The 25070-nt window shown below is 33.3% G+C and overlaps 1 protein-coding gene across 1 annotated transcript in view; it reads right to left on the minus strand.

The window, feature by feature from the left end:
- Positions 1-1883: 1883 nt before the first annotated feature.
- LOC145259115 (uncharacterized) overlaps positions 1884-25070 on the minus strand; it is a 37107-nt gene continuing 13920 nt past the window's right edge. The window contains exons 3-4 of the mRNA XM_080116783.1: positions 7127-7326; positions 1884-3889 (exon numbers count right to left, since the gene is read on the minus strand). Coding sequence (XP_079972909.1) covers positions 2009-3889; positions 7127-7326 — 2081 coding nt within the window. The 3' untranslated portion in view covers positions 1884-2008. The remainder of the gene's footprint in view (positions 3890-7126; positions 7327-25070) is intronic.

Below are 25070 nucleotides of genomic sequence, written 5' to 3' on the forward strand. Positions count from 1 at the left end.
GATTTTATAAAGCTGATATAATTTTAAATTACATTTATTGATTTAAAACTGTATTTGACATGGACTAAAAATTGCTATAATTTTGAAATTTCAGCTGTACATACAATCAATAAATATTTTTTGCTTCTACATCAAGTATAAGTCCTAGTGCTGATAAATATCATAAAGAAAGAATATAGTTTGAATAGGATCGGATGCCACTGATCTAATTTGGATATCCGTAACAGAGCGCGGATGCGCAGATGGCAGCAGCAGCAGCAGCAGTAACAGCCAACGTATGCAAATGACCGAGCTGCGTGCGAGGTGACATCACGGTGAGAAAGGAAAGAAAAAGATTATGAAAAAGAAACACGGGGCTCGAGAAGGACAGAATGTTACACACGTGGCCCGAGGGCGACAGGGAAAGGCGTGTCCTAAACATGGCCTGACAAAACAGAGTATAACGTTAATTCATTTATTGCGGACTATTATCCTCATCTTTCTTAGTTGTTGTTTCACGACGTTTCGGCCAACTATTCCTCTGGCCTTCGTCAGGTGGTAACCGCGACGGGATAGGAGCTCAGAATCTCCTAACTGCATCCATTGCAATTACTGCCTTCCGTTGGATGCAGTTAGGAGATTCGGAGTTTCTATCCCGTCGCGGTTACCACCTGGCGAAGGCCAGAGGATTAGTTGGCCGAAACGCCGTGAAACAACAACTAAAAAAGAAAATTATTAAAAAATACTCATCTCAATAATGAATTCTAATTAAATAATATATAACTCAAATAGGTTTACATTAATTGGGTTTGATTTGTTTATCAGTCTTAGATTTTTTTCAATTTTATTTTAAGCTTGGAAGCCGTCTAAGAAGACAAACATTTATCATCTGCTTCATCTGTAAGAAGTGTTATGAAAAAATACGACAAACATCGGTGACGTCATTGTATAGTATTACGATGTCCTTTGTCTCCTGCATTGTAAATGTCTAACAAGAGCACAGACCCTTTTTTATATAAGATTTATTGAACAACTATTCCTCTGGCCTTTGTCAGATGGCAACCGCGACGTCATGAACCAACAACTACGAAAGATGAACATAATAGTCCGCAATAAATAAATTGATAAATAATACTCATCTCAATAATGAATCCCAATTAAATAATATAAAATACAACGTGTTCAACACAGCAGAGTCTTGTTAAGCTCGTTGGCATACGAGAAGATTTTTCAACAAGAGATAAGTCGTTATTCTGAAAGTACCTGTAAATAAATGTTTGTTGTTTTAACTGAAAAAAAAAGTGAGTCGAATTCTTTCCTCGTCTTTATTTTCTTTTCGACTGTCTGCATACAACATTTGGACCCCGAGTGTTGATACGTAACGACTACGTTACACGTAGCAACACCCCTCCCATAGATACTCTCTGCATGCCACTGTGTTTTCATTTCTCTCTGCGTGAAAAAAAAATGCATGAATTGATTCAGACATAAATTATTTAGTAGTGATGTCTTTAGTTCTTATTTATTTACCTTCTCATGTGACACAAGGTCGAATTTTAATATGGGGAAACTTCGCTCTACAAAACAGAAAGCATTTTGCATTGGAGTTAAAATAAAAAGTTGACCCAGTCTATAAAGGATTTCTCCATTACTGAACGAGAACAAGAAAAGGTAACGTGTAGTATAGGAACATATAATATACTTTGCTTCTGGTCAAAAGGCTAAGTTTGTTTGTGTGTTTGTTTGTTTGTTTGTTTTTTGTTTTGTTTTTTGTTTTTTTGTTGTTGCTTTGTTTTGTTTTGTTTTGTTTTGTTTTGGGGGGGGGCTCTTTTTATGGGGAACTCGTTGAAAATCTGATCCAGCAACACTTATGTTTATACACTCTTCTTTCATTTGCTTTATAATGTTTTTTTTTCAATGTGTACAATGGGAGAAAGATGATCTACACAAGTATTTTATTATTATTATTATTATTATTATTATTATTATTATTATTATTATTATTATTATTATTATTATTATTTACTTTTTACGTTTTAGCCCATTGCTTTGACAGCTTCTTTATGTGTCCAACGTGCACAGTTTTTAAACAAAGTTCCCGGCTGTAACTCGTAACACATCGCCTCCAAAAAATCTCCGCGTTTTTCTGGTCCTTAAGTTCTTTGTAGATGTTGAATAAAAGCTGGAACACTTCAATCCTCGGCGAGTTCAGGTGAGCCGCAACTGAGAGTCTCTCTTCGGCGAGTTTGTATTGTCCGTAAGAGTACAGAAAGTGGGTCTCATGCAGAAGGACTGCCTGAGCAGCTTCTCCGCTAGTGAAAGAATCAAGAGGAGATATCCGGTCGGCCATAATATCTATATTCCTCTCAGAGACAGGATCACCAATCCTTTTCAGGACCCTCATTGATCCCGACTTGAATACCTCTTTAAACCCCACATGTAGGAACTGTCTAGACTTCTTTATAATGACGTAATTGTAATCACGTTGAATAAGAAGCCGTTTCAATAAGTGGTGTATGTTGTAGATGGTTATATAATCGGAAACATTGCAGAAGGCATGGACTGTGATTTTATCGTCTGACGTGCGTGTATCCGTAAACCATCCGCGAAGGCGCCGGATGTGCAGCTTCGTTTCATGCCGGAACTCGTAGAACTCGCTCTGGATGAGTGTGAATAGCGGTACGTCAAGATGCAGTAGGCTGTAAGCTCCGCTCGTATACAGACTTTGGTCGAGAAACACCCCAGATACGTCTCGCTGTTGGCTTATATAATACAAACATTCATTAGCATTTCCTGACTGTTGACTACTTACGTCATTCCAATCATCGAAAGATTTGGAATCGGGGAAGACGTACCATTGATGGCCGGTGTATAATATTAGCATCAATATTAGTAAATAGTTTGTTGTAGACGTCTTGTCTTGGAATCTTGTCTGCAAGAATCGGTAGATGGTGATTAATGTGCTGGAATGGATGATCATTAATAAAACGATTGCGTTGTGTGAGAATCGAGCTTCTTTGTGGCCTTTTAAAGAATACGAAGTAAAAATGATCGTCGTTGATAGTAAAAGGCATAGCGTTTGCTTTGTTCTGAAATTGCAAGCGATGTTAGGTCTTACGATGGAAATTGGCACTACAAGACATGTGAGTAATAACATAAGAACCATTGAACAGTTGTGAAGTAAGACGTTGCTGATGTAGAAGGCGGTATCAGAACGGCCAAAAAAGGTGGTTGAATAGTCTTTGAACACATTAAACATAAACCATTGGTAGGGGCTGATGAAGAACGAGCTATAGGAATAGTAGTCGTCGATCGCTCCTACAAGTACTCCAAGACAGATTCCAAGGAATATAAATATTAGTTTCCGAACAGAACAAACGATCCTGCTAGAGTTGAAGAGCATTAGAGGAAAGAAAACAGAGAAATACAATACTGATAAGTCAAGACGTATATAAATAAAAATGCCAACAAAAGATCCACAAATAAATAAATAAAACAATGTCTGCTTTGGTCTTTTTTGCATAGAATTCGTTGTTCTTTCCTTGTCTTGGGGATCATTTCTCTTAGAAAATAAATAAAACCAAGGTATTTTGTTGTTGCAATTCATTGTCAGGTTGCCCTTTATTTTTGTAACTTCCTGTTCCGGTTGCATGATGTAATCCTGTACATCGTCGGTGATTTCATAATCCGGCTGGAAAACGTCCCACAATGGTGGCAGAGTGAAGAAAACGAAGGGTGCCAGAAAGCTGGAAATGAGCGTGTGGGTTGCAAAGACGGACAGGTGGACGGAGAAGGCCGTTACAATACATGATAGGACGCCCGAATCGTGTGATTTGTAGATTGTCGTAGTGAACCGGTAGACGGCAATTGGAAGTAGTGACGTCACGACTGCATGGCTCATTTTCCATAACTGAAATCAAACAAAAAGAAAGTCATGTCGAATATAGAAGATGAAGACAAATACAAACAATTGAACTTCTAAAGGGCGGCTAGAATCTTTAAAAAAAAAAAAAAGGTCTCTCGGTTGGAATCAATCTCAGTCTGGCATCAATCAAAACAAATATATTGTAACAGAGCGCGGACGCGCGTATGGCAGCTGTGTGCAAATGATCAAGCCGTGTGCGAGGTGACGTCACGACAAGGAAGAAGGAAAAAGATTATAAAAAGAAGAATATGTGTGCAGACCGATGATCACGCTAGAGATATGACAGAGATAGACATGTTACACACGTGGACCGAGATCGACAAGTTTGAACAAAAAACAAGGCGTTATTTTGGAAAGTGCCTGGAAATAAATGTCTGTTGTTTGAACGGGGCAAAAATGAGTAGAGTTATTCCTTGCTTGGTTTCCTTATGACTGTCTGCATACAACGTGTTGGTCCCGAGTGTTACACAGACTCTGGGTGTGGGCATGTAACGATTACGTTGCCATACTAATAGAACACAAAGCTTGAATTACTGGAATATTTATTGAATTAAATGATTATTTTTAACGAACTTTATGTAGGAAAACAAACATTTTTCGTAATAAAATAAAATTACAAAGTAAGTTAAACAACAGTTTCGAGGAAAAAAAAATATAAATAATTTAAAACAGTCACTAATTAAGGAAAATGTGTAAAGTGTACGTCTTTGGGGAAGAAATTCGTTTGTGAACCTATAAAAATTAAATATTGTTTTTTTTTTCTTTAATAATACATATAATCCAAATTTAATGTATTCAAATCAATTCCCAATGAAATTCTTTGTGAGTGTTCAGTGAATTTCGTGATTGTTTACCTTAACCCAAAATCGAACTCTTCAAAAATGTAAAACCAAAGAAAGCGAAAATGCACAGGTGCCAACATTTATTGTGGCGTTTCAGTTTTGCCAACGTGATATTATTGTTATTTATATATTTTTTAAATATAGTTAACACAGAAGATAAATATGTGACAAGTACAAAATCAATATAGGGCATGATTCACGTTGAAATACCGGTTCCCATTAGATTATCGGTTAAGCAACGTTGAGCCTGGTTAGTACTAAACTGGGTGACGATTTCGGAATTATATATATATATATATATATATATATATATATATATATATATATAATCCCAATGAATGCATTGACGATAATACTTACGAGCTTTAAAAGGCGGACCATTAAAAGATACATCTGTGTTACTTAAAGAAATGCTGAAGAGGGTAGGACCCCGAAACACGCGTCTACGTAGATTACTGTTTTAAAAAATGATAAATAAATAAACAATACATCCAAATAAAAATTGGGCGACTTAACAAAAAACACCGGATCTCCAAGGTGGAGACGTTAACCTTAATATCGTTTAAAAAATCGACAACAAAAACTACGTAAATAAATAAACGATAAAAATAAACAGTAAATTGTTTATGGCATCGTAGCGTAATGGATTAAGACGCTGGACTGAAATACATAAGGTCCGGGGTTCGAATCCTAACAACAGTCAAGCTACGCTGAAGAGGGGGGTTATGTAAATAATAATATATATATATATATATATATATATATATATATATATATATATATATATTGTGTGTGTGTGTAAACAGACATGCAAAATAAGAAATACATAAATAGAGTTTTATAAGTGATAAATGGAAAAATACCAAAGTTTATAAAAAAGACATTTTATACAATAAGATAAGAATGTAAAAGTTACTTTCATGTTAGTAAATGTTCATAATAACAACATATGTTTGTTTAAAGAAGTTAAGTATATATCAGTTACCAATCAATATGTCTATAGTGCAACAGCGTGGCATTGTGTATGTGTGTGCGTTTACCTTTGATCTTGTAGTGTGTGTGTGTGTGTGTGTGTGTGTGTGTGTGTGTACGAGTCATGAAAGACTGGATGCGTTAGTCATTGAGTTCTTTCGCTTTGCTCCGGTCCGGAGTTGGATGTTGAGTGGTCATTCTCGGGTTCCATTCGTTCGGCTGTTTTAAGGATCTTTCACATCGATGTTATTAATATTACTAATACTACTACTAATATTAAAAAGATTAAGAAAAAGAAAATATTTTGAATACTAACATACATGAGCTGGACATACAGAAACTGCTACACATGTAAAATACAAAGGAACATCACATGGAATCATGAAAACTGGAACTGTAAAAAAACATAACACGTGGCCACAGCCGAGATTGAACTCACTACACGAGTTTTTAGCGTAATTCAAATCTTGTCGGTAGCTGATTACTTGATGCTTCGCCAGGGCTATCAAGAGTATTTTTTTCGTGATGCCATCAATAGATGAGTTGCCTACTACGGCTTAAAAGAGGCCCACCCAGCTTCGAGAGAAGGATAGACCGCGCCAGTTTCCTAACCTCGCCTTGCCTTCCCAAATGGTCACCCATCTGGTACTGGCCAGGCTCAACGTTGCTTAACTTCGGTGATCTGATGAGAATCGGTGTGTCAATAATTACATTAAAACTGTAGAATTGTAAGTTAACCCCTCTGTGCCTCTGCCTTCCCCTGCTGTGTGTGTGTGTGTGTGTGTGTGTGTGTGTGTGTGTGTGTGTGTGTGTGTGTGTGTGTGTGTGTGTGTGTGTGTGTGTGTGTGTGACAAAATAATCGAGCAGGGTCAAGGAGGATGGAAAGACCGAGGAGTGGTGAAAACGCTAGCCAGACATCCACTGGATGAGTGCAAAGAGGACTGAGACGTTGGAGAGGATTATTGTCACCCAAATTCCAGTGAAGACTAATGGTCGCAGCCAACGAGGAATCAATGGTAAGCGGCATCTGCAAAAGTTATCGAAAGAAGTAAAGAGTACTGAAAATATGTGGAGACTTGTTGTCACTCAGACTCAAGAGAACACTACAAGTTGTTATCAAAGAGAATCTTGGATGATGGTCCTAGAGGATAAATAAATAAATAAATAAATAAATAAATAATAATAATAATAATAATAATAATAATAATAATAATAATAATAATAATAATTAAAGCTAAAGAAATCTTATCCTTTCTGTTTTATTATTATCAGTTATTCTTAAAATAAAGCATCCATTTCTTTACTTGTGAAAATTAGATATGTATACATTATTTTTGAAGCAAACCGGACACACGTACGTTTATTTGTATTTTATAGGAAAGAAACAGTTGCCACTCATAATACTTACTACAAATGGGTGAAAGTTTTCATCCAAAAAAATCCGAGAAAGTCTTGATATAAGAATGAAAATCTTTGGGAAAAGAAAAGATCGCAGACTGAACATGCCAAAACGGAGTTCGTGCTCTCGACCTTTCGGTTCTTCTTCGAGCAATGGAGGAAGATACTCATAGGGACGTATACCATAGCCATAAACTTCGCTGTGTGCCACTGTAAAAATAAATCGAAACGACATAAATTGTGTATATATATATATATATATATATATATATATATATATATATATATATATATATATATATATATATGAAAACAGAATTTTAGTAGATTGCTCTGTTATAAGGAAAAAATTCCAAAGATGAGGACCTATTATCAGTATTTTTATTTTCAGAAAGTTTAGATAAGTCATCGATACTGTCGGTTTCAAACGTGATAATAGGGGATCTTTATAGCTGCCTATATCAGGTTATCCTCAGCCGGTACCAATCCCTATTATCAGGTTTGAAAACGACGGCACCGATGATTTATCTCCTGTAAACTTTCTGAAAAAAAAATATATATATATATATATATATATATATATATATATATATAGAGAGAGAGAGAGAGAGAGAGAGAGAGTGAGAGAGAGAGAGAGAATTTTTCAGAATGTCAGAGATTATATAATTATTTCTACCAGCGTCGCAGCTCACAAAATCGATGACAGCCAACAAATTGGAAGTCAAAGACTCTAGTTTCGCCCTCATTTGGGTTCATATGTCTTACTTATAAGCCCAAATGAGGACACAACTCGAGTCTTGGACTTCCGGTTTGTTGACTGTCATAGCTCTAGTGAGCTGCGACATTGTTTGTCTATGGAAATAATTATATATATATATATATATATATATATATATATATATATATATATATATATATATATATTATAAAACTTAAATCATCTTGCTTGGGCGTTGAAACAGTCATTTCGGTTCCGCTGTGCATGTTCCAATGTGCATGCGTAAATTAATAAAAACAATGCCATAAAAGCTTTTTTTTTAATCGACAATTCATGAGATCGTCTTTCATCGAATTTAGGAAAACTTGTACTCGGGAAACTCGTATCCGGAAAACTCGTCCATTTTTGCTAGGTAGTAAAACTGGTCCCTTATTGAATAAATATCGATTGAAAACACATTTATGATCATTCTTGAAGGAAATATTGTTTTAAAAGAGATTATACCCCCATAATGTTTTAAAATATTTTTACTTGTTTACTGTTGTTTTAAAAAAAAAAATCGATTCTGATATAAACAAAACGATATAAAATCTAAGATAATAATTTTTAAAAAGATTGATTTCATTGCAAGTTGGAATCGTTTAAAATATGTTTTTCTAATGTAAAAAACAAAAGAAAACAAAAAATACTCGATCAATTTACATATTTAAAAAAATTAGTAATTTTTACGACCTAGCCTAGCATAATTTACCTCCTAAAAAGAAACCAAAATCTACTTTTTTTAGCTAATACGTTTCAACGACCTTTAAAGATAATATAAAAGAAAGTTTTTTTTTTTAAAATACACCTTAGGGTAAGGGATCACTTTCCTATACACATTTTAACTTTAAATGTGCACCCACTTCTTGGCCACGTAGCGGTAATCGAGCCATGTAATCGTTAGCATTTTTTCGAGTTTGGTGGCGGAGGAGGAAGGATGAGAGAACAGGGTGGAGGTCACAAGTTCCAAACATTTTTTCAAAAACGTAAAAACATATCAAAACGTGTGTGGGAGGTGACATTTAACATTTTTTTTTTAAAGATTTGCTTTGAAAAAGTCACACCGTTAAATATTACTTCATCAATTAATTATTATTTCCTGATATTTTTAAGGCTATTAACACAAAAAAACTAGGGTGGACCTGTACAATACACAATCTTTGCGCGTTTATATCTTTCTGTATCCTCACATGCACTTTTATACATTAATTCCGTATACTCACTATTCCATAACTAGCTATAACATATACTGTGTATGTATGTATGTATGTATGTATATTATGTCAGGTCATGTCATATGCTACTGGTACCATGTAACCCAGTACTACCTGCCTCATGGTCGGGTCACCGGCGACTAAACTGGTTCCCCCAACCGACTTGTTTGGTGAGGAGGGCGGCTAGTCTCCCTGAAGGATTAAAAACAAGACCTTCCAAAGGGCGAATGAACTCTTTTCTGGGTCAACGGCCAACTAGCACCGTGTATATTTGTGTTTGTGTATATGTGTATTGGGGTGGAGAGGGCTCCCGTAAGCCGTGGTGAAGGCAACCTTTCTAGGAGAAGCAAATCTCTGATTTAAAAAACCATAAAGCGGGAGACCAGTACCCGCATTAAGCTGGTCTGCAGTTTAATTTGTTGCTGGCTATCTTGCTCTTGCTTGTTGATGGATCTCAACATTTTGAACCGAGAGAGACGTAGCTGTCGTACAAAGCTAAGACTCTGTAACATCATATTTGTATAGATACTCCCTCAGGCATTTGGGCTCATGAATTTTAAATGTCTGAGGGAGTGGCACTCGTCTGACAAGACGTGGCAATCATCATGCATGTATATGTGTGTGTGTTATCAAAGAATAAATCTTTAAGAAAGCAAAACTTATCAAGATAAGAAAAACTCAACACTATTAAGAGGAGCAAGACTATATAGACTACATATTATTATAAACTCATATGAAAATATGAAGGAAAAGAAAAATACATGCTGGCAGGTCGGGACCAAGGATAAAAAAGGGCCTCTCAACTCCAGCCATGACAAAGGGCAGCCATAGTCAGCCAGCAGGCTTTGATGAAATAGGTTCTGCCCCCCCTCTCCATAATTTGTAGCAAAAAGAAAAAAGAAGCGGCTTACTTCAAAGTTTTAAGAATCGAGTTAGACACCAAATGAAATTCTGGTTAAGTAGATATATTACAATAATAAATAACAAATTCGGTTCATTTTAACAGTTGGCTGCAGTTTCAGGGGTGCAGCAGCATCCCTTGGTAACATATATCAAAAGGAACTGTTAGAATAAGTAATGCACCGTTAATATGCAATATATATACAGCTACATATTAAAAACCGGGCCTGTCAAACATGATGTAAAAATAGTTGTTACATCGGTTTTACCACTATAACGCTATCCCGAAATCTTACCTTGCACCTTTTTGACACTAGTTCGGATTAGCAACACCTAAAATGTATGACTGCTTCTCTCTCGATAATAATAAAATAATACACTACAATGTCAACGTCAAAAGATTACAAATTCTTGAAGACATTTTCATGGAAACTAGAAATCCAACAATAAATAATTTTAATTTAAAAAAAAAACTAGTTAAAACATTTTTTAATCCTTAATCTTGCTTACAAAAGTGCTTATATATCGCTAAATAATAACAAGAACAAATATATATATATATATATATATATATATATATATATATATAACAGAAAAACTGTTTCGCTGTATCACACCTCTTCGGTGCGGCTAGACTAGCAAACGTCCCGAATCAGAGTTTGAACATACAACCATACAGTTGATAGTCAACTCATGGGATTGCTGCCTGCAAACGACTTCCTCATATGTCTAATTATATAAGTACTTGACCGCCGCTTTTACAGTGCTCGATTTGTTTTATAATTAACAAACAAAGAGCTTTGCGTTACGTCAAGAAAACAAACACACACATACACACACACACAAATAAATAAATATATATATATGTAACTCGTGGTTCGTTCGTAATTAATAGTCTAAATAACTAAATAAATTATTGCTTCAACATTTTGGTATAATATGTTTACTGTACTCATGCGTGTTTCTATATATCTCTTTTTAATTATAACATTATACTTAATTTTTCTATAATAAATAGGTGGTTTTCTTTGTACCGATAGGCCATTTTTTTTTATTTATGGACAATTTTTTATCACCGCTTGCCTCACGTGACCAGTGTTTCCAATTTAGCGGTTTTCCCGCTAGATCTGAAGATTTGGTTTGCAATCTAGCGGAGAATTCTAGAAAATCTGGAGATATTTTGCACCCACACACCCACAATTTTAGATTAAAAAAATAAAGAAAAGCGCTTGAAAATACTTTAAACCATAAAATAAACTCATTCATGTAAGTAAAAAAGTAGCATTTATTGTCTTTGGTAACAATTATTCATTGATTATTTGTTTTGTTTTTCACCTTTTTTTTTCGGCTTCTCTTTTTCTTCACCATATTCCCTCTGCTTCACTTTTTGTTATCAAGTAAGATATTTGACTTACTTACAGTTTCATCAAATACTTTTGTATGCAAAATCCGATCCCGCATTTTGCTAATTCCTACCCTCTGATGAGAAGGAAAGTATTACTTCGAAACTCCGCGGATTAAGGACTATCCACTTATTAAGTGTTTCCTTTTCAGATTAAATATGTTTTTAACTCTTTTTCAAAGTGATTTTTAACATGTTTTATTAGCTACTAGTGAGGGGTACCCGGCGATGCACGGGTGTTTGGAGGTGTGTGTGGGGGGGGGTAAAAAAAGTAATTATGAGGATCGAACCCGAACCGTTGAGGCAAAGTTGTGAAAAAAAAAAAGTGTGACGTTAAACATTGCCCCCACCGCGACATGCTTACGGAAACAAGTTTGAATTTATTTAATTACCTGGATTTAGCAGGTGCTTGTTTTAATGAGTTAATGGGGTCAAGTTTGACTGCGGGACAGTATTCATTTACTGCTGAACGCTTCCCCCCCCCCCAAAGATGTTATAGGAAAAAGACTAACCCACATGCGGCGAGCGACAAATATTGAATATTTATCTTCCCGAAATCGAGCAAATTAAATTAAGCTTCGTTGTTAATTGTGAGATATTACGATTTATATGTGATATAAAAAGTTTTAAAAAGTTGTGAAGCGAGCGTCCGCTTTTCTGAAAAAAGCCTTTTGTAGACATACAGAAAAAGCGAACATACATACATACATTTTCGCTTATATATATATATATATATATATATATATATATATATATATATATATATATATATATCGTCGTATCGGGCGGGTTGCAATGTATTCTGTCAATAATTTTTTGTACGTCTTGTCAGATCTTCCTACTAGAGACGTTCCGTGTTTAAGATTCCGCAGTACAAGATCACTGACTACCTCATTTTTTCTTCTGTAGCAATGTCCAATATATTGTGTTCTTTTATTGCTGAAGAGATTCTGGGCAACCGACCATACAGACGGCTAGTAGTTGGGTGTGTTTTCCCGATTAGATTAAACACTGCCCGGAGCATTCTAGTGTAAGTTCCCTATAACTTACTTGCAAGTTTTTTTTTTGTTTTTTTTCTTCACTGAGAGTCAATGCTGGTGAACTATAAAGCAGCACCGTCTCCACGTTGACTCTAAAAAAAGTTTTTCTTGATCTGTTCGCGTAAAATTTTTGTAGCAGCAGGTGCGTATTCTCCAACCACACCTCTCCTGAGACGACTTTGTTAAATACCAGTGGTAAGTGAAGTACAGGACGACTGGAAACAAATGCCAAGATACACGGAAAGAACATACAGCGCCTAGAATTCCCAAATGATCACCCATTTGGTATTAACCAGGCACAACGTTGCTTAACTTCGGTGATCTGACGAGAACCAGTGTGTCAACGCGATTATACCGTAAGCATATATATGTGTGTGTGTGTGAGTGTGTGTGTGCGCGTCTCTCTCTCTCTCTCTCTCTCTATATATATATATATATATATATATATATATATATATAGATAGATAGATAGATAGATAGATAGATACATAGATAGATACTTATATATATATATATATATATATATATATATATATATATATATATATATATATATATAAGTATCTATATATAGGGTGGAACGATAAAATTGTCGCCCTAGAAAAACAACATAATTTCATTTCTGTTTGATGAAAACTGGGTTGTTGTTTTTTTTTTTGTTGTTGCTGTGTGTTTTGTTTGTTTGTTTTTTGTTTGTTTTGTTTTTGTTTGTTTTGTTTTTGTTTGTTTTTTTTTTTTTGCTTACCATCTACTAGTTGGTAAGTTATGTACAAATCCCAATAGTGATGGGGGCCTTCTATCATGTCTAAAAGTGACACAATGTTCAACGAACGAGATCGGAGATGCACCACTGTACAACTCATGCTCTCTACCGATCCAAGTTATGACAACTAGACAACTCCCAGCACACTCAAAATGCATCGCTGGATTGCCACGACCTATGATAATGGTCTTTGGTGTGGTTTCAAGTGAGAGCCATATCATGCCACCTCACATGTTCGAAGCCGGTTTGAAAGTCAACACTGAAGTGTACCTAGGTGTGTTGAAGAGTGTGATGATACCCTGGTGAATTCAGGTGGCTGCTGGCACACCCTGGGTGTGGCAAAATGAATCGGCGCCGGCCCACGCCCAAAGAGACTCAGGTTGGCTTCAGAAGGAGTGCTACGACTTTGTACCCTTCCCTCAATAACCCCTTTCTCTCTCGACCTGAACCTGTTGACTTACTTCGTTTGGTCATAGGTCGAGAACATCACCAACATGACCTCCTACAACACTAAAGCCAGCATGATCGTCGCCAACATTCCGAGTATTCGTCGAGTATTTGCTGAGGCTTGTGGAAAAGGCACGCTCCCAGTTCCGGACCCGTATCATGGGGTGATTAAGGCTGAAGGCGGCTACATTGAATGGATGTCAGCTCTACTACATACACTACATAATCAATTTACCTGAATTGATTTTTTCCAATAAAAGTCTTAAAATAAAGCTGTAGTGCTGTTTTCTTTAGAGTGACAATTATGTCATTCTACCCTGCACACATAGAAAGAGAGAGAGAGAGGGGGAGGGAGGGGAAGAAAGAACAAAAAGATTAGAACTGAATCTTAAGTGTCATAACTTTATCCCGTTTCCGAAGATGTAACTTCCGGTTGTTTATTCTAAACACTTTTTATAGTACTGATTTACATAAACGTGTTAGACATTTCGGCTAATTGAGCAATTAAAAAAATCTGTACATCATACGTTTATATATATATATATATATATATATATATATATATATATATATATATATATATATAAACGTATAATGTACAGATTTTTTTCTTCTTATATATATATATATATATATATATATATATATATATATATATATATATATATATATATATATATATATATAAGAAGAGGTCACAAGATGCCAGGAAGTTTTCTACTTTACCAGTTCCTCCTTCGTACAGCGCTAAACTTTGGAAATCCCTCCCTGTTTTCCGCTTCCTTGACTGTACTAGCATATACTCTCTCTCTCTCTCTCTCTCTCTCTCTCTCTCTCTCTCTCTCTCTCTCTCTCTCTTTATATATATATATATATATATACTAGCAGTGAGATCCGACGTTGCTCGGGAATGAATGAAGATCAATGAATCTTTTACACTCCTATATTTTTATTGTTATCGGAATCCGCGAAATTGCCCGGGGGGAAGCTTCACATGCATCCATGCAGTAACTTAGTCCAAAATATGCTATTCTACATTGCACTAAAGAGAACCTTTTATAAAATTATTTTATATAAACTTTTTTGCAGTAAACGAAATAAAACATTAAGAAATTTACGTGCAGGGTTTGAACCTACAGATCACGTCATGCAAAAAAACGAAAAAAAAAAACACGTAAATTTCAAGCCTTATAAAATTTTTTGCACTAATGAAAAATAAATTTACGTGCGGTGTTTGAACCTACAGAACATGTCGCGCAAAAAAAGAAAATAAAAGAAAAAAATACTATCAACTTACTTATTTCATTGTGGCTAAGCGACGACATGGAAAAATGGCTTTACCGATGATAGATAAATTAAAATAACGGTTTCGATTATTGATTATCGGTAATTATCGGGGATATTCTGAGATAAAACTTAACAAAGACCACTCCCAGACTTATATACTAAAGTTCTGTAAATTTTAAAGGAAATCTGTTCAGCCGTTTCGGAATATATAAGGAACTAACTCACACACACACACAAACAAAGTTACATATATGTGTGTGTGTGTGTGTGTGTGTGTGTGTGTGTGTGTGTGTGTGTGTGTGTGTGTGTATATTGGTTCCGAAATATCTTTTGCAAATTTCACACAAAGGCAATTCATATGTCTCGCAGTGTTCTTAGATATGTTTTGTACAGAAATACATAAGTATCGAAAATCAAAAAAAATTATCTTTCCCTTAAGATAAAAAATAAATTTGATCTTTCCCTTATAGATAAAAAATAAGAATTTTTAGATGGGAATATTTTATGTTTCACCAGGCGGTGTTACGTAAAATATCACCCTGTAAAAAAAAATTCTTATTTTTTTATCTATAACAGAATAAAGACTGCTTAAGATCGTCAAACCCAAATATCAGCTGACGTAATATTGTAAGAAAACAGTCAGAATCTGATGAACGACATTATCATTATTATTTTTTTATTTTATTTTATTTTAATATTTTTTATTCTTATTTTTTTATTACTTTTTCCTTTTTTTAATCTTTTATTATTTTCTATTATTATTTTTAATTTTTTTATGATTTTTATTTTATTTTTATATTTTTTATTCTTATTTTTTATTACATATTTCTTTTTTTTAATTTTTTATTATTTTCTATTATTATTTTTATTTTTTATTATTTTTTTTATTTTATTTTATTTTTATATTTTTTCTTTTTTATTATTTTTTCTTTTTTTAACTTTAAATATTTTTTATTATTCTTTTATTTATTCATTTATTTATTTATTTATTTGCGAATTAGTCCACCGGGCAAATTATTCCTCATAATATATAACAATCAATGGAGGATTGACTCTATAATGCATACGCAACTTGCATAAATTCAAATATCATGTGTAAGTGTATTGTATGACCGAGCAAAGCCGGCGGCCAGCTAGTATACATACATATATATATATATATATATATATATATATATATATATATATATATATATATATATATATATATATATAATTATGATTAGTTTTTTTTTTTTGGAAAAAGAATTCCAGCAGAGTGCTCAATTAAAAGGAAATTCCAAAATGTAAGAGCGAATTTATATTTTGTGTACAGATAGTTGTTAGTTGGGACAGATCATTGGTACCATCGGTTTCAAGCCCGATAATAAGACCCGTTTAAGGTATCCTTATCAAGCTCTCTTCAGCCAATATTCGTCTATTTTATAACCGGAAGTATGAAGTATATATACCTCGCGAGTTCACGTTTAAATCTCGTTTTGTTAACCCCCTTTTTTTATCGGATGATGTAATACCTAATTTTAAACTTTGAATTATTTAAATTTAAGATCTAATTTCGAAAAAAAATTTCCTTATATAAATCGATTTTAATTTGAACCCAAATTAATTTTAAAATCTCTTTTCTTATGTATAAAAAAAAAAACTTAAAATATATATTGGTATCGGTTAAAAACTTAAAAATTCGTTTAATTATATCGAATTACGTTTAAAAATTTCCAAAAATACGTTTAAAGTTTTAAAAAATATTTTTAATTATATTGAATCACGTTTAAAAATTTCGAAATATGTTTAAAACATATTTTTTTAGAAATCCAAATCTTTCAAGGTTTGGGGAAGTGAGTATTTATCGTTCCTAAGTGATTTCCCTAATATATTAACATTATTATATTTTTTCTATAGTTTTAAATTCGAAATAGATTGTAAATTACATTTATAAAGTATAATTTAAAAAAAAATTTTATAAAATATATTATTTTAAAATCTATAATGTGTAAAATCCAAGTTTACCCACTAATCATTTTTGTATTTACATTTTTTTCCTATTACATATATATATATATATATATATATATATATATATATATATATATATATATATATATATATATATATAAAATCAACATCTAAGTGTTGTTCTTTTCATTATTGATCCAATTTATTAGGAGCCCCTTCCTTCTGTGTATGGAATTTTTCAAAGCTTCACTCCTCACATTTAAACATTTTATTTTTGGGTCATGAATTGCCCGGAGGATGTAGTATTTCTCTGCGTTACAGAGTGAGCATTGACTTAATTCCGGGACGTATGCTGGTTTATGCTCTATTTTTCTCCATTTTATGGAAAAGGGTGTATTTTTTTCTTTAAGCTCCCACACGCGGGCAGCTAATGCTGTATTCATCCTTGTTTTAGCTCTAAAGGAGCTCATATGCGCGTAATATCTTTGTTTAAATTGGCCTTTTGTCATACCTATATATATTTCCGGTATATTTGTGGTTTGTTCCGTTATTGTGGCCTCATAAACAAGGGATTCAGCTTTACAATTACCCTCCAATGGACAGCTATTTTTGGTTCTGCAAGAGCAGCCTGCGTTATCTATCTTTTTTGGTTCCTTGGATATTATCGACTTTATTGATGGAGCTGTCGAGTAACTAACTTTCACAGTGTTTCTATTAAAAATTTTATGTAGTTTGTGTATTTCTGGAAAATGCTTGTCTAGAAGGCTAAGAAAAAAATGTCCTACTCTAGTTTTAGTGTTCAATGAGAACGGAGGTAAGAACCAGATTATCTTCCGTTTCCTCTTTCGTTTTTTATTTTCTCTATTATACTGGGTTTGTTGAAATTTTATGTTTTCTTTGAACCCACTTTGATGCAGTGCTTCATTATAATATGGTGCTGCTTTCTCAAACACTTCAGCGTTCGAAGAAAGCCGTGATATTCTTTGGCTAATGTTTGCTATCATATTTTTAAACACTGTGGGTGGGTGGCATGGACCCTTATTTATGTACATAAGTTTTTCATTTAGTTTGTGGAAGGGTTTGTGTATTTTCTTCTCGAGATCTAGAGTGGCATCTAAAAAATCTACTTTATCTAAATTTGTCTGTATTATTATTTTAAAGCCTAGTTCCTTAAAAAATTAAGTTAGATCTTTTCTAAGCCTGTCTAGTGCACATCCATTGTAGTCACGCAATAGGCAAAGTCCATCATCTCTATATAATCCAAAAAAGTGATCTTGGAATTTATGTTTCATGTTCTCCAGTAAAAAAAGTCCAACCAGAACAATCTGGTTGGACTTTTTCTACTGGAGACCATGAAACATAAATTCCAAGATTCATGGCGTAAATAGAGATGCTCTGATATTATTGTAACTCTTGTTAAAACTGCAAAAGTATTTATCTAAACTAGCAAGGACGTTCGGCGTAGCCAGGTCGTAAAGTACGCTTAAATATGATATTTTAATTCTTGCAGATTTCGTATATAGAGTCAATGTTCTATCGATTTTTATATATTATAAAGTTGCGATTTCAAAAATAAAAAATATATATATCCATATGACTTTGGTGCATCAGCCTGAGTTCCTTCACCTATGCACGAAACCGAAACCAAAATTTATGAAAATTCTTGATAAAATTATTTATTAAAAAAAAAAAAAAAAAAGATCACTGGAGACCATCAGCTATAATCAAAATCGAAACCAAAACTTATGAAGAATTCTTGGTAAAATTATTTGTAAGAAAATAAATGAATATAATAATCGAAACCAAAACCAAAACTAATGAAGAATTATTGGTAAATTATTTATTATAAGAAATGGGAATCCATAATTAAACAATAGTCACTCGGATGTAATCGTGACACACAAAAAAAATAGCAAACACGCTATCATATTAATATATAGTATTGTTAAAAGCCATAAAAACGACGCTCCTTTCCTACTACTAACCCTAAGTACGGGTGGCAATACTAAAAATAAAACAATTACATGTGATTTTATGATTTTTCTGATCAGTCTTAGAATTAGTGTTAAAAATGTTGTAATGTACTGAAATGTGATCAGTTTACATTATATTTTTATGCACGACTGAACCCCCATTCTAACTTCTAAAATAACGTTTCAGTGTGCTCACACATAATCGCCTAAAAAAGAAGAATCTTATGTTTAGGGTATTTTAAATGTAAATGAAAGTTCTTTAAGTTAACAAACTTCTCAAAGTTTGTCTTTCAAAAGTTTTGATAAACTTGTGAGATTTTCATCTATATTTTCACTTTTGCCAAAATCAAACAAAATATAAGAAAACATGAAATATTTCAAAGGATATAGTGATCATACAAAACCAGCGCCATAAAAAAATTCCAAGCATGTTAAATCTTTGATATTAAAGACGTCATATTAAATAGATGCGAAAGGCTTTTTAAAATCTGTGATATTGAATAGGCAAGTGACCGCTAGAATATTTACTTTGCTTACAATAAAAACTAATAAAAAATTAGTTTTGGAGAGTCTGAGGATTTCCTTGTGTCTAAAAAGGTGCCATAAAACTTTAATTATTTCAGAAAAAGTCAATGATAAATATCCCAATGTACAGTTGGCGCCAACGAAATGAAACTCCCCCGCCCTGCCTAGAGTATTTAAAATTTGTTAATAATTATATGAACTCTCTCAGATGAGGACATATAGACATTTTAGCGAATAGATATCAAACAATTACAAAGGCAATACGGAAGTTATAAATGACCAATAAATAAAATAAATCCAACTCTGTTGGTCAATATTAAATCTGTAAACAAGATTTATAATTCATTCTGTGGCCATTCTCAGCCCTCTGTTGTAAAGGAGCAACTTCTAATAAAAAAAAAACAATTTGTGCTTGTTTCATTTTTTATTTAAATATTTTAAAGAATCGGTTTGGAATCGGAAATTAGACTATAATTTTTCCGATTCTGATACCCAAAAAGTTCGGATTATTCCGATTTCCGATTCTTTTCCGATTAATCGTCCCAACACTAGTATATATATATATATATATATATATATATATATATATATATATATATATATATACAGTACCCGCAAAAAGAAAGCACGCACTTGTAATTTTTTCAAAGACTGCAAATTTTAGCTAAATTTAATGTCACTGTTTAAAAAACCTACACTTCATTTGATTCGCCTTTTACTCCTCTATAATTTCTGTTCACATTTGACTTTTAATTGAAATATTCTAGTGTTCACGTCAATTTAAAAAATAACTTCATATTGAGGAGGCAAAAAGAAAGTCAGCAGCAACAAATTCGCTGAAAACCAACTTAAATTATCGCCCCTAAATCAGTTTAAAATATCCACCATCAGGCAACAAAACATCTCTAATCGTAAGTGTTGTTGTTCCAGGTTATATAACGTAACATTTAGTCCATATGCCACGACTTTCTCTTAGTGATCGTCAGGAGCTCATTAATCTCCACCTTTCTGTTTTACCCAATCGAGAAATCAGACGCAGATTCAAATGTGATGAGAAAACGGTACGAAAGACTGTGCAAAAGCACCAAAACACCGGCGTGTTCGTGATTCCCCTAAATCTGGTCGTACTAGAGTTACTTCTAACAGGGAAGACAATGATATCGAGATTCGCAGCCTAAGAAACAGATTTGAAACGGCTCTTCAAATCCAACAACAGTGCAATCTTGTTAAAAAGTGCTCGCTTTCTACTGTCAAAAACAGATTAAAGCAATTTAATTTGCGAGTATATGTTGCAAGACGCAAGCTAATGATTTCTGTAAAGAACAGAAAGCGCCGTCTGGACTTCATCAGATGCAATGAAGATCATGACTCTTCATATTGGTTAAAAATGCTTTTTAGCGACGAAAGCAAGTTCAATAGGCTAGTCCGTGATGGTAGGCAGTGCGTCTGTTGGAGGAAAGACTTTAATCCTAGGTGCTCAGTTTCAACGCTGCAAGGTGGTGGAGGTTCAGTTTTGGTGTGGGGCATTATTAGTACCAATGATCCAGGGTCTATAGTTTGCTTGCCAGGTCGAATTAATTCGACCAAGTGCATTGATATGTTGACTGAGCATTTTCTACCCTACTTTGGTCGGAATTTGGATGATAATCCCATCTTCATACAAGATAATGCTCCCATTCACACAACTGGCAATGTCAAGAGGTTCCTGGAAGAGCATGATATTCCGTGTTTAGATTGGCTTGCACAATCTCCAGACCTCAATCCTATCGAAAACGTATGACATTATATTAAGCAACAGCTACGCAATGATAAAATTTCAAATTTGAATGAACTTTGGACAAAAAATTTTTAAAAAGTGGGATGCTCTTTCCCCGGAGTATTGCTGCAGTTTAATTCAAGGAATTCCCAAAAGATTGCAGGTTGTCAAATTGCAGAAGGACTATGCTACTAAATGTTAACTAGTTCATTGCGTTTCTGTTGTATTTGTGTTGCATAATTGTCCTAAAGTTACATTTAAATAACAATTTTCCATTGTGCGGACTTTCTTTTTGCTTCCTCAATTTGAAATTATTTTTTTTTTAAATTGACGTGGACACTAGAATATTTCAATTAAAAGTAAAATATGAACAGGTAAACTTATAGAAGAATAAAAGGCCAATCAAATGAGGTATAATTTGTATAAACATTTACATTAAGTTTAGCGTAACTTTGCAGTTTTAACAAAAATTACAAGTGCAGACTTTCTTTTTGCCGCCTGTACATATATATATATATATATATATATATATATATATATATATATATATATATATAATGCAAAAGGTATTTTAGTTTCTAAAAATACATATAATCGCATTTTATATTCTATTGTGAATTAAATATAGAATCTAACAATGACCGACGTTAATGCCCACATTTCATTTGGAACAGCGGAGCAATTTCCTTTGTTGTTTTATGCTACAGACCTCTTACTCTTTCTCTCTCTCTCTCTCTCTCTCTCTCTCTCTCTCTATATATATATATATATATATATATATATATATATATATATATATATATATATATATATATATATATATATATATTGTCGTGACTCGGTCTTTCTTTATCGCCCTCCTTTGGAAAGGACAACTTGTGACCCTTCACCGCTAACACCGGGAGCTAGCCTTTATCGCTTTTCCATGGGTTGATAGCCTCGAGGGTGTAACTGCTTTCTGTCCTCGTTGTCAGACCTCTGCCTTTTTACCTTCTTTCATTGTTAATAAACCTGTTGATTCAACAACAAAATATCTTCAGAGTTTTAATTTTGAAAAGTGTTTATACTTTCCGTCGTAAGATTTAAAACACTCTAAACAATGGAGCATGTTGTCTTTACGGGACGGAACATATCTATAATATAAAGCTGAACGTGTGTGTGTGTGTGTGTGTGTGTGTGTGTGTGTGTGTGTGTGTGTGTGTGTGTGTGTGTGTGGTCACGAATAGGCTCCTATATGGTTGACTATTTTAAAAAACTGATTATATATTATGATAGAAGATGTATCGATGATCAGGAATGGGTATGTTTGATCTGGCAGAACGGTGGTTCATTAAAATTATGGGGGCTGCGTATGCGCCTGCCCTCCCCCCAAGTATGGAAATAATAATAAAAAAAACGTTTACAAGGGTTTTTGATATAGATGTACATAAGAATACTTTGATAAGTATGTTTTAACTTAAATAGGGATGGTATAATAAAATTGTGGGGTCTTCGTTCGCGCCTGTACTCCATGGAAATATGGCACAAACTTTAACAAAAACTTTTCATATCTATTTGCGTAAGTATACTTTGATAATTATGTTTCAGTTTGAAGAAATATGGTATAATAAAATTATGTGGTGTTCGTTCGCGCCTGACCTACATAGAATGTAAATATGTCACAAAGTTTAACAAGGTTTTTTTTTTAAGGGGTGAGGGTCCACAATAACACTTTAACTTTAATCTTAATTCACGTCAGCTTTTATTTTATTTTTTTTTTGTTGTTGAATCATATTGTGTCGAATAAATTCACTTCATAAATTCACATTCTTTAAAGTGAAAGCCAAAAAAAAGTCGGAACTTTAGACAATTCTCGGCACAAATTTTTCATAACTCTGTTTTTTACCTTCTCCATTTGCATGTGGCACTCTTTCGAAAATAGATAAATAAGCAATATAAAATAAGAACGTTACTTGTTATCGTGTCAAAAGAAGGAAAAAATCCTGCCCACATGATTATGTGTCTTTTATAAACATTTACATAACCTTTTTATTTTTATTTATATATCCGTTTAAGCTTTTTTTGCCAGTGTACTAGAAGGGATTCAGTTGATTACAACCCTTTCTGTGTGTTCTTTACATTATAAGAGTGCAACCCTAAATCCGACGGCGCAATACTACACTGTTCAATACTGTCAAACTGAAACGAAGCTGTTCTGCTGTAAAAGGGCGCCATTTTCTTCTTATTCATATTTATATCGATTCTTTGCTTTAAAAAAAAACTAAAGTAATTACATGTTTATTTTTTTAATATCCCATTTTGCTGTTTCAGATTATTTTACTAAAGTAAGTAAAGCTTCATTATTTTTCAAAACTTTTTTTGTTTCTTTGTTTTTCGATATTTCGTCGATATTATTTAGTAAGAATGTTTAGCAGAAAAGCCAACAAACGACTACCCGAAAAAATAAATATACAAGAAATAAATGTTACCATAGTCAATAAAAGTTCAGTTCATGTTTTTTGTTGTTTTGAAATAGCTTTTAATGCTCTTTACTTGAAATAATTTCAGCGAACCGAAATTAAAACGAAATTTGAGGCGATAACTACTTAAATTAATTTTTATATAAACTACACATGCCATAATCGAATATTCCTCAATCACAAAATAACGGAAAACATTAAAATATGTTTATAAATATTCCTTATGTTGACAGAACTCTCTTAAATTGTTAACACAGAATGCTCTTTCAAATTGAAAACGGGGCTCTCCATTTCAAAGTCGCTGCCATTTTGATTTTTTTTAAACCGGTTCGTAAATTAAAAAAAATTTTTTTTTACAAACTACTTAAAAACAGACCAATGAACTTTTCTACCATAAAAGTAACTTTTATTTCTTGTATATTTATATTATATATATATATATATATATATATATATATATATATATATATATATATATATATATATATATATATATAACATTTTCTCTTTGTAAGGAAACATCATTTTGTTAGTCACTATGGCTACGAATGGAAACAAAGTTGATATAAAAATATATATTTTCGCGAAAATTATCTTTACATTCATCATATTTTGCTTAGGGTAAAATGTTTGAGTATCAAAACCTATCTCTTTACAACCCCCTCCTTTTCATAACCTATCATACTTTCATCAATCACAGTCCATTTTCTGTAGGCTGTTTTTGAACCCAGTCAACGTCGGGTGCTTTTGCTAGTATATATATATATATATATATATATATATATATATATATATATATATATATATATATATATATATATATATAATGCAATCATGAAAGGAAGACAAAAATTCATGATTAAAACATTTAAAATAAAGTCAACGTTTAAAATAAAGTCAACGTTTAAAATAAAGTTAACGGGGTGAAGAGAAAAAAATTCTTTTTTGAATGGGGTAGTCAGCTGCCCGGTTTCGCCCTCGCTTCATCAAAGCTTTATCGAGGGATTTGAGAGAAGAAAAAAAAATACGAATGGGAATCGGAAATGTGTACAAGTAAAAATAACGTTGCGTTACGTTATCTATGGGGGAAAAAGGTGGGGGAAATCGATTGAAACTAATCACGCTCAAACCTAACAGGCATTCTTTCTGCTTACAGAGGGAAAGCCTTCTCAACCTAACGTGAACAGTCTTCAAGATCTTCAACTGAAACAATGATTGAACGCGACTCAGGATTGAAAAAGAATTCCTACTAAAGTTCGCTGAACAAAGTTGGGTAGAAAATGCTCAGTCAACATATTAATGCACTTGATCGAATTAATTCGACCTGGCAAGCGAACTATAGGCCCTGGACCATTGGTACTAATAATGCCCCACACCAAAACTGAACCTCCACCATCTTGCAACGTTGAAACTGAGCACCTAGGATTAAATTCTGCGTCTTTCCTCCAACGGACGTACTGCCTACCATCACTGCCTAG

The sequence above is a fragment of the Euprymna scolopes genome, chromosome 34 (genome assembly GCF_053919585.1).
Source record: "Euprymna scolopes isolate OS-2025 chromosome 34, ASM5391958v1, whole genome shotgun sequence".
NCBI lineage: Eukaryota > Metazoa > Mollusca > Cephalopoda > Sepiida > Sepiolidae > Euprymna > Euprymna scolopes.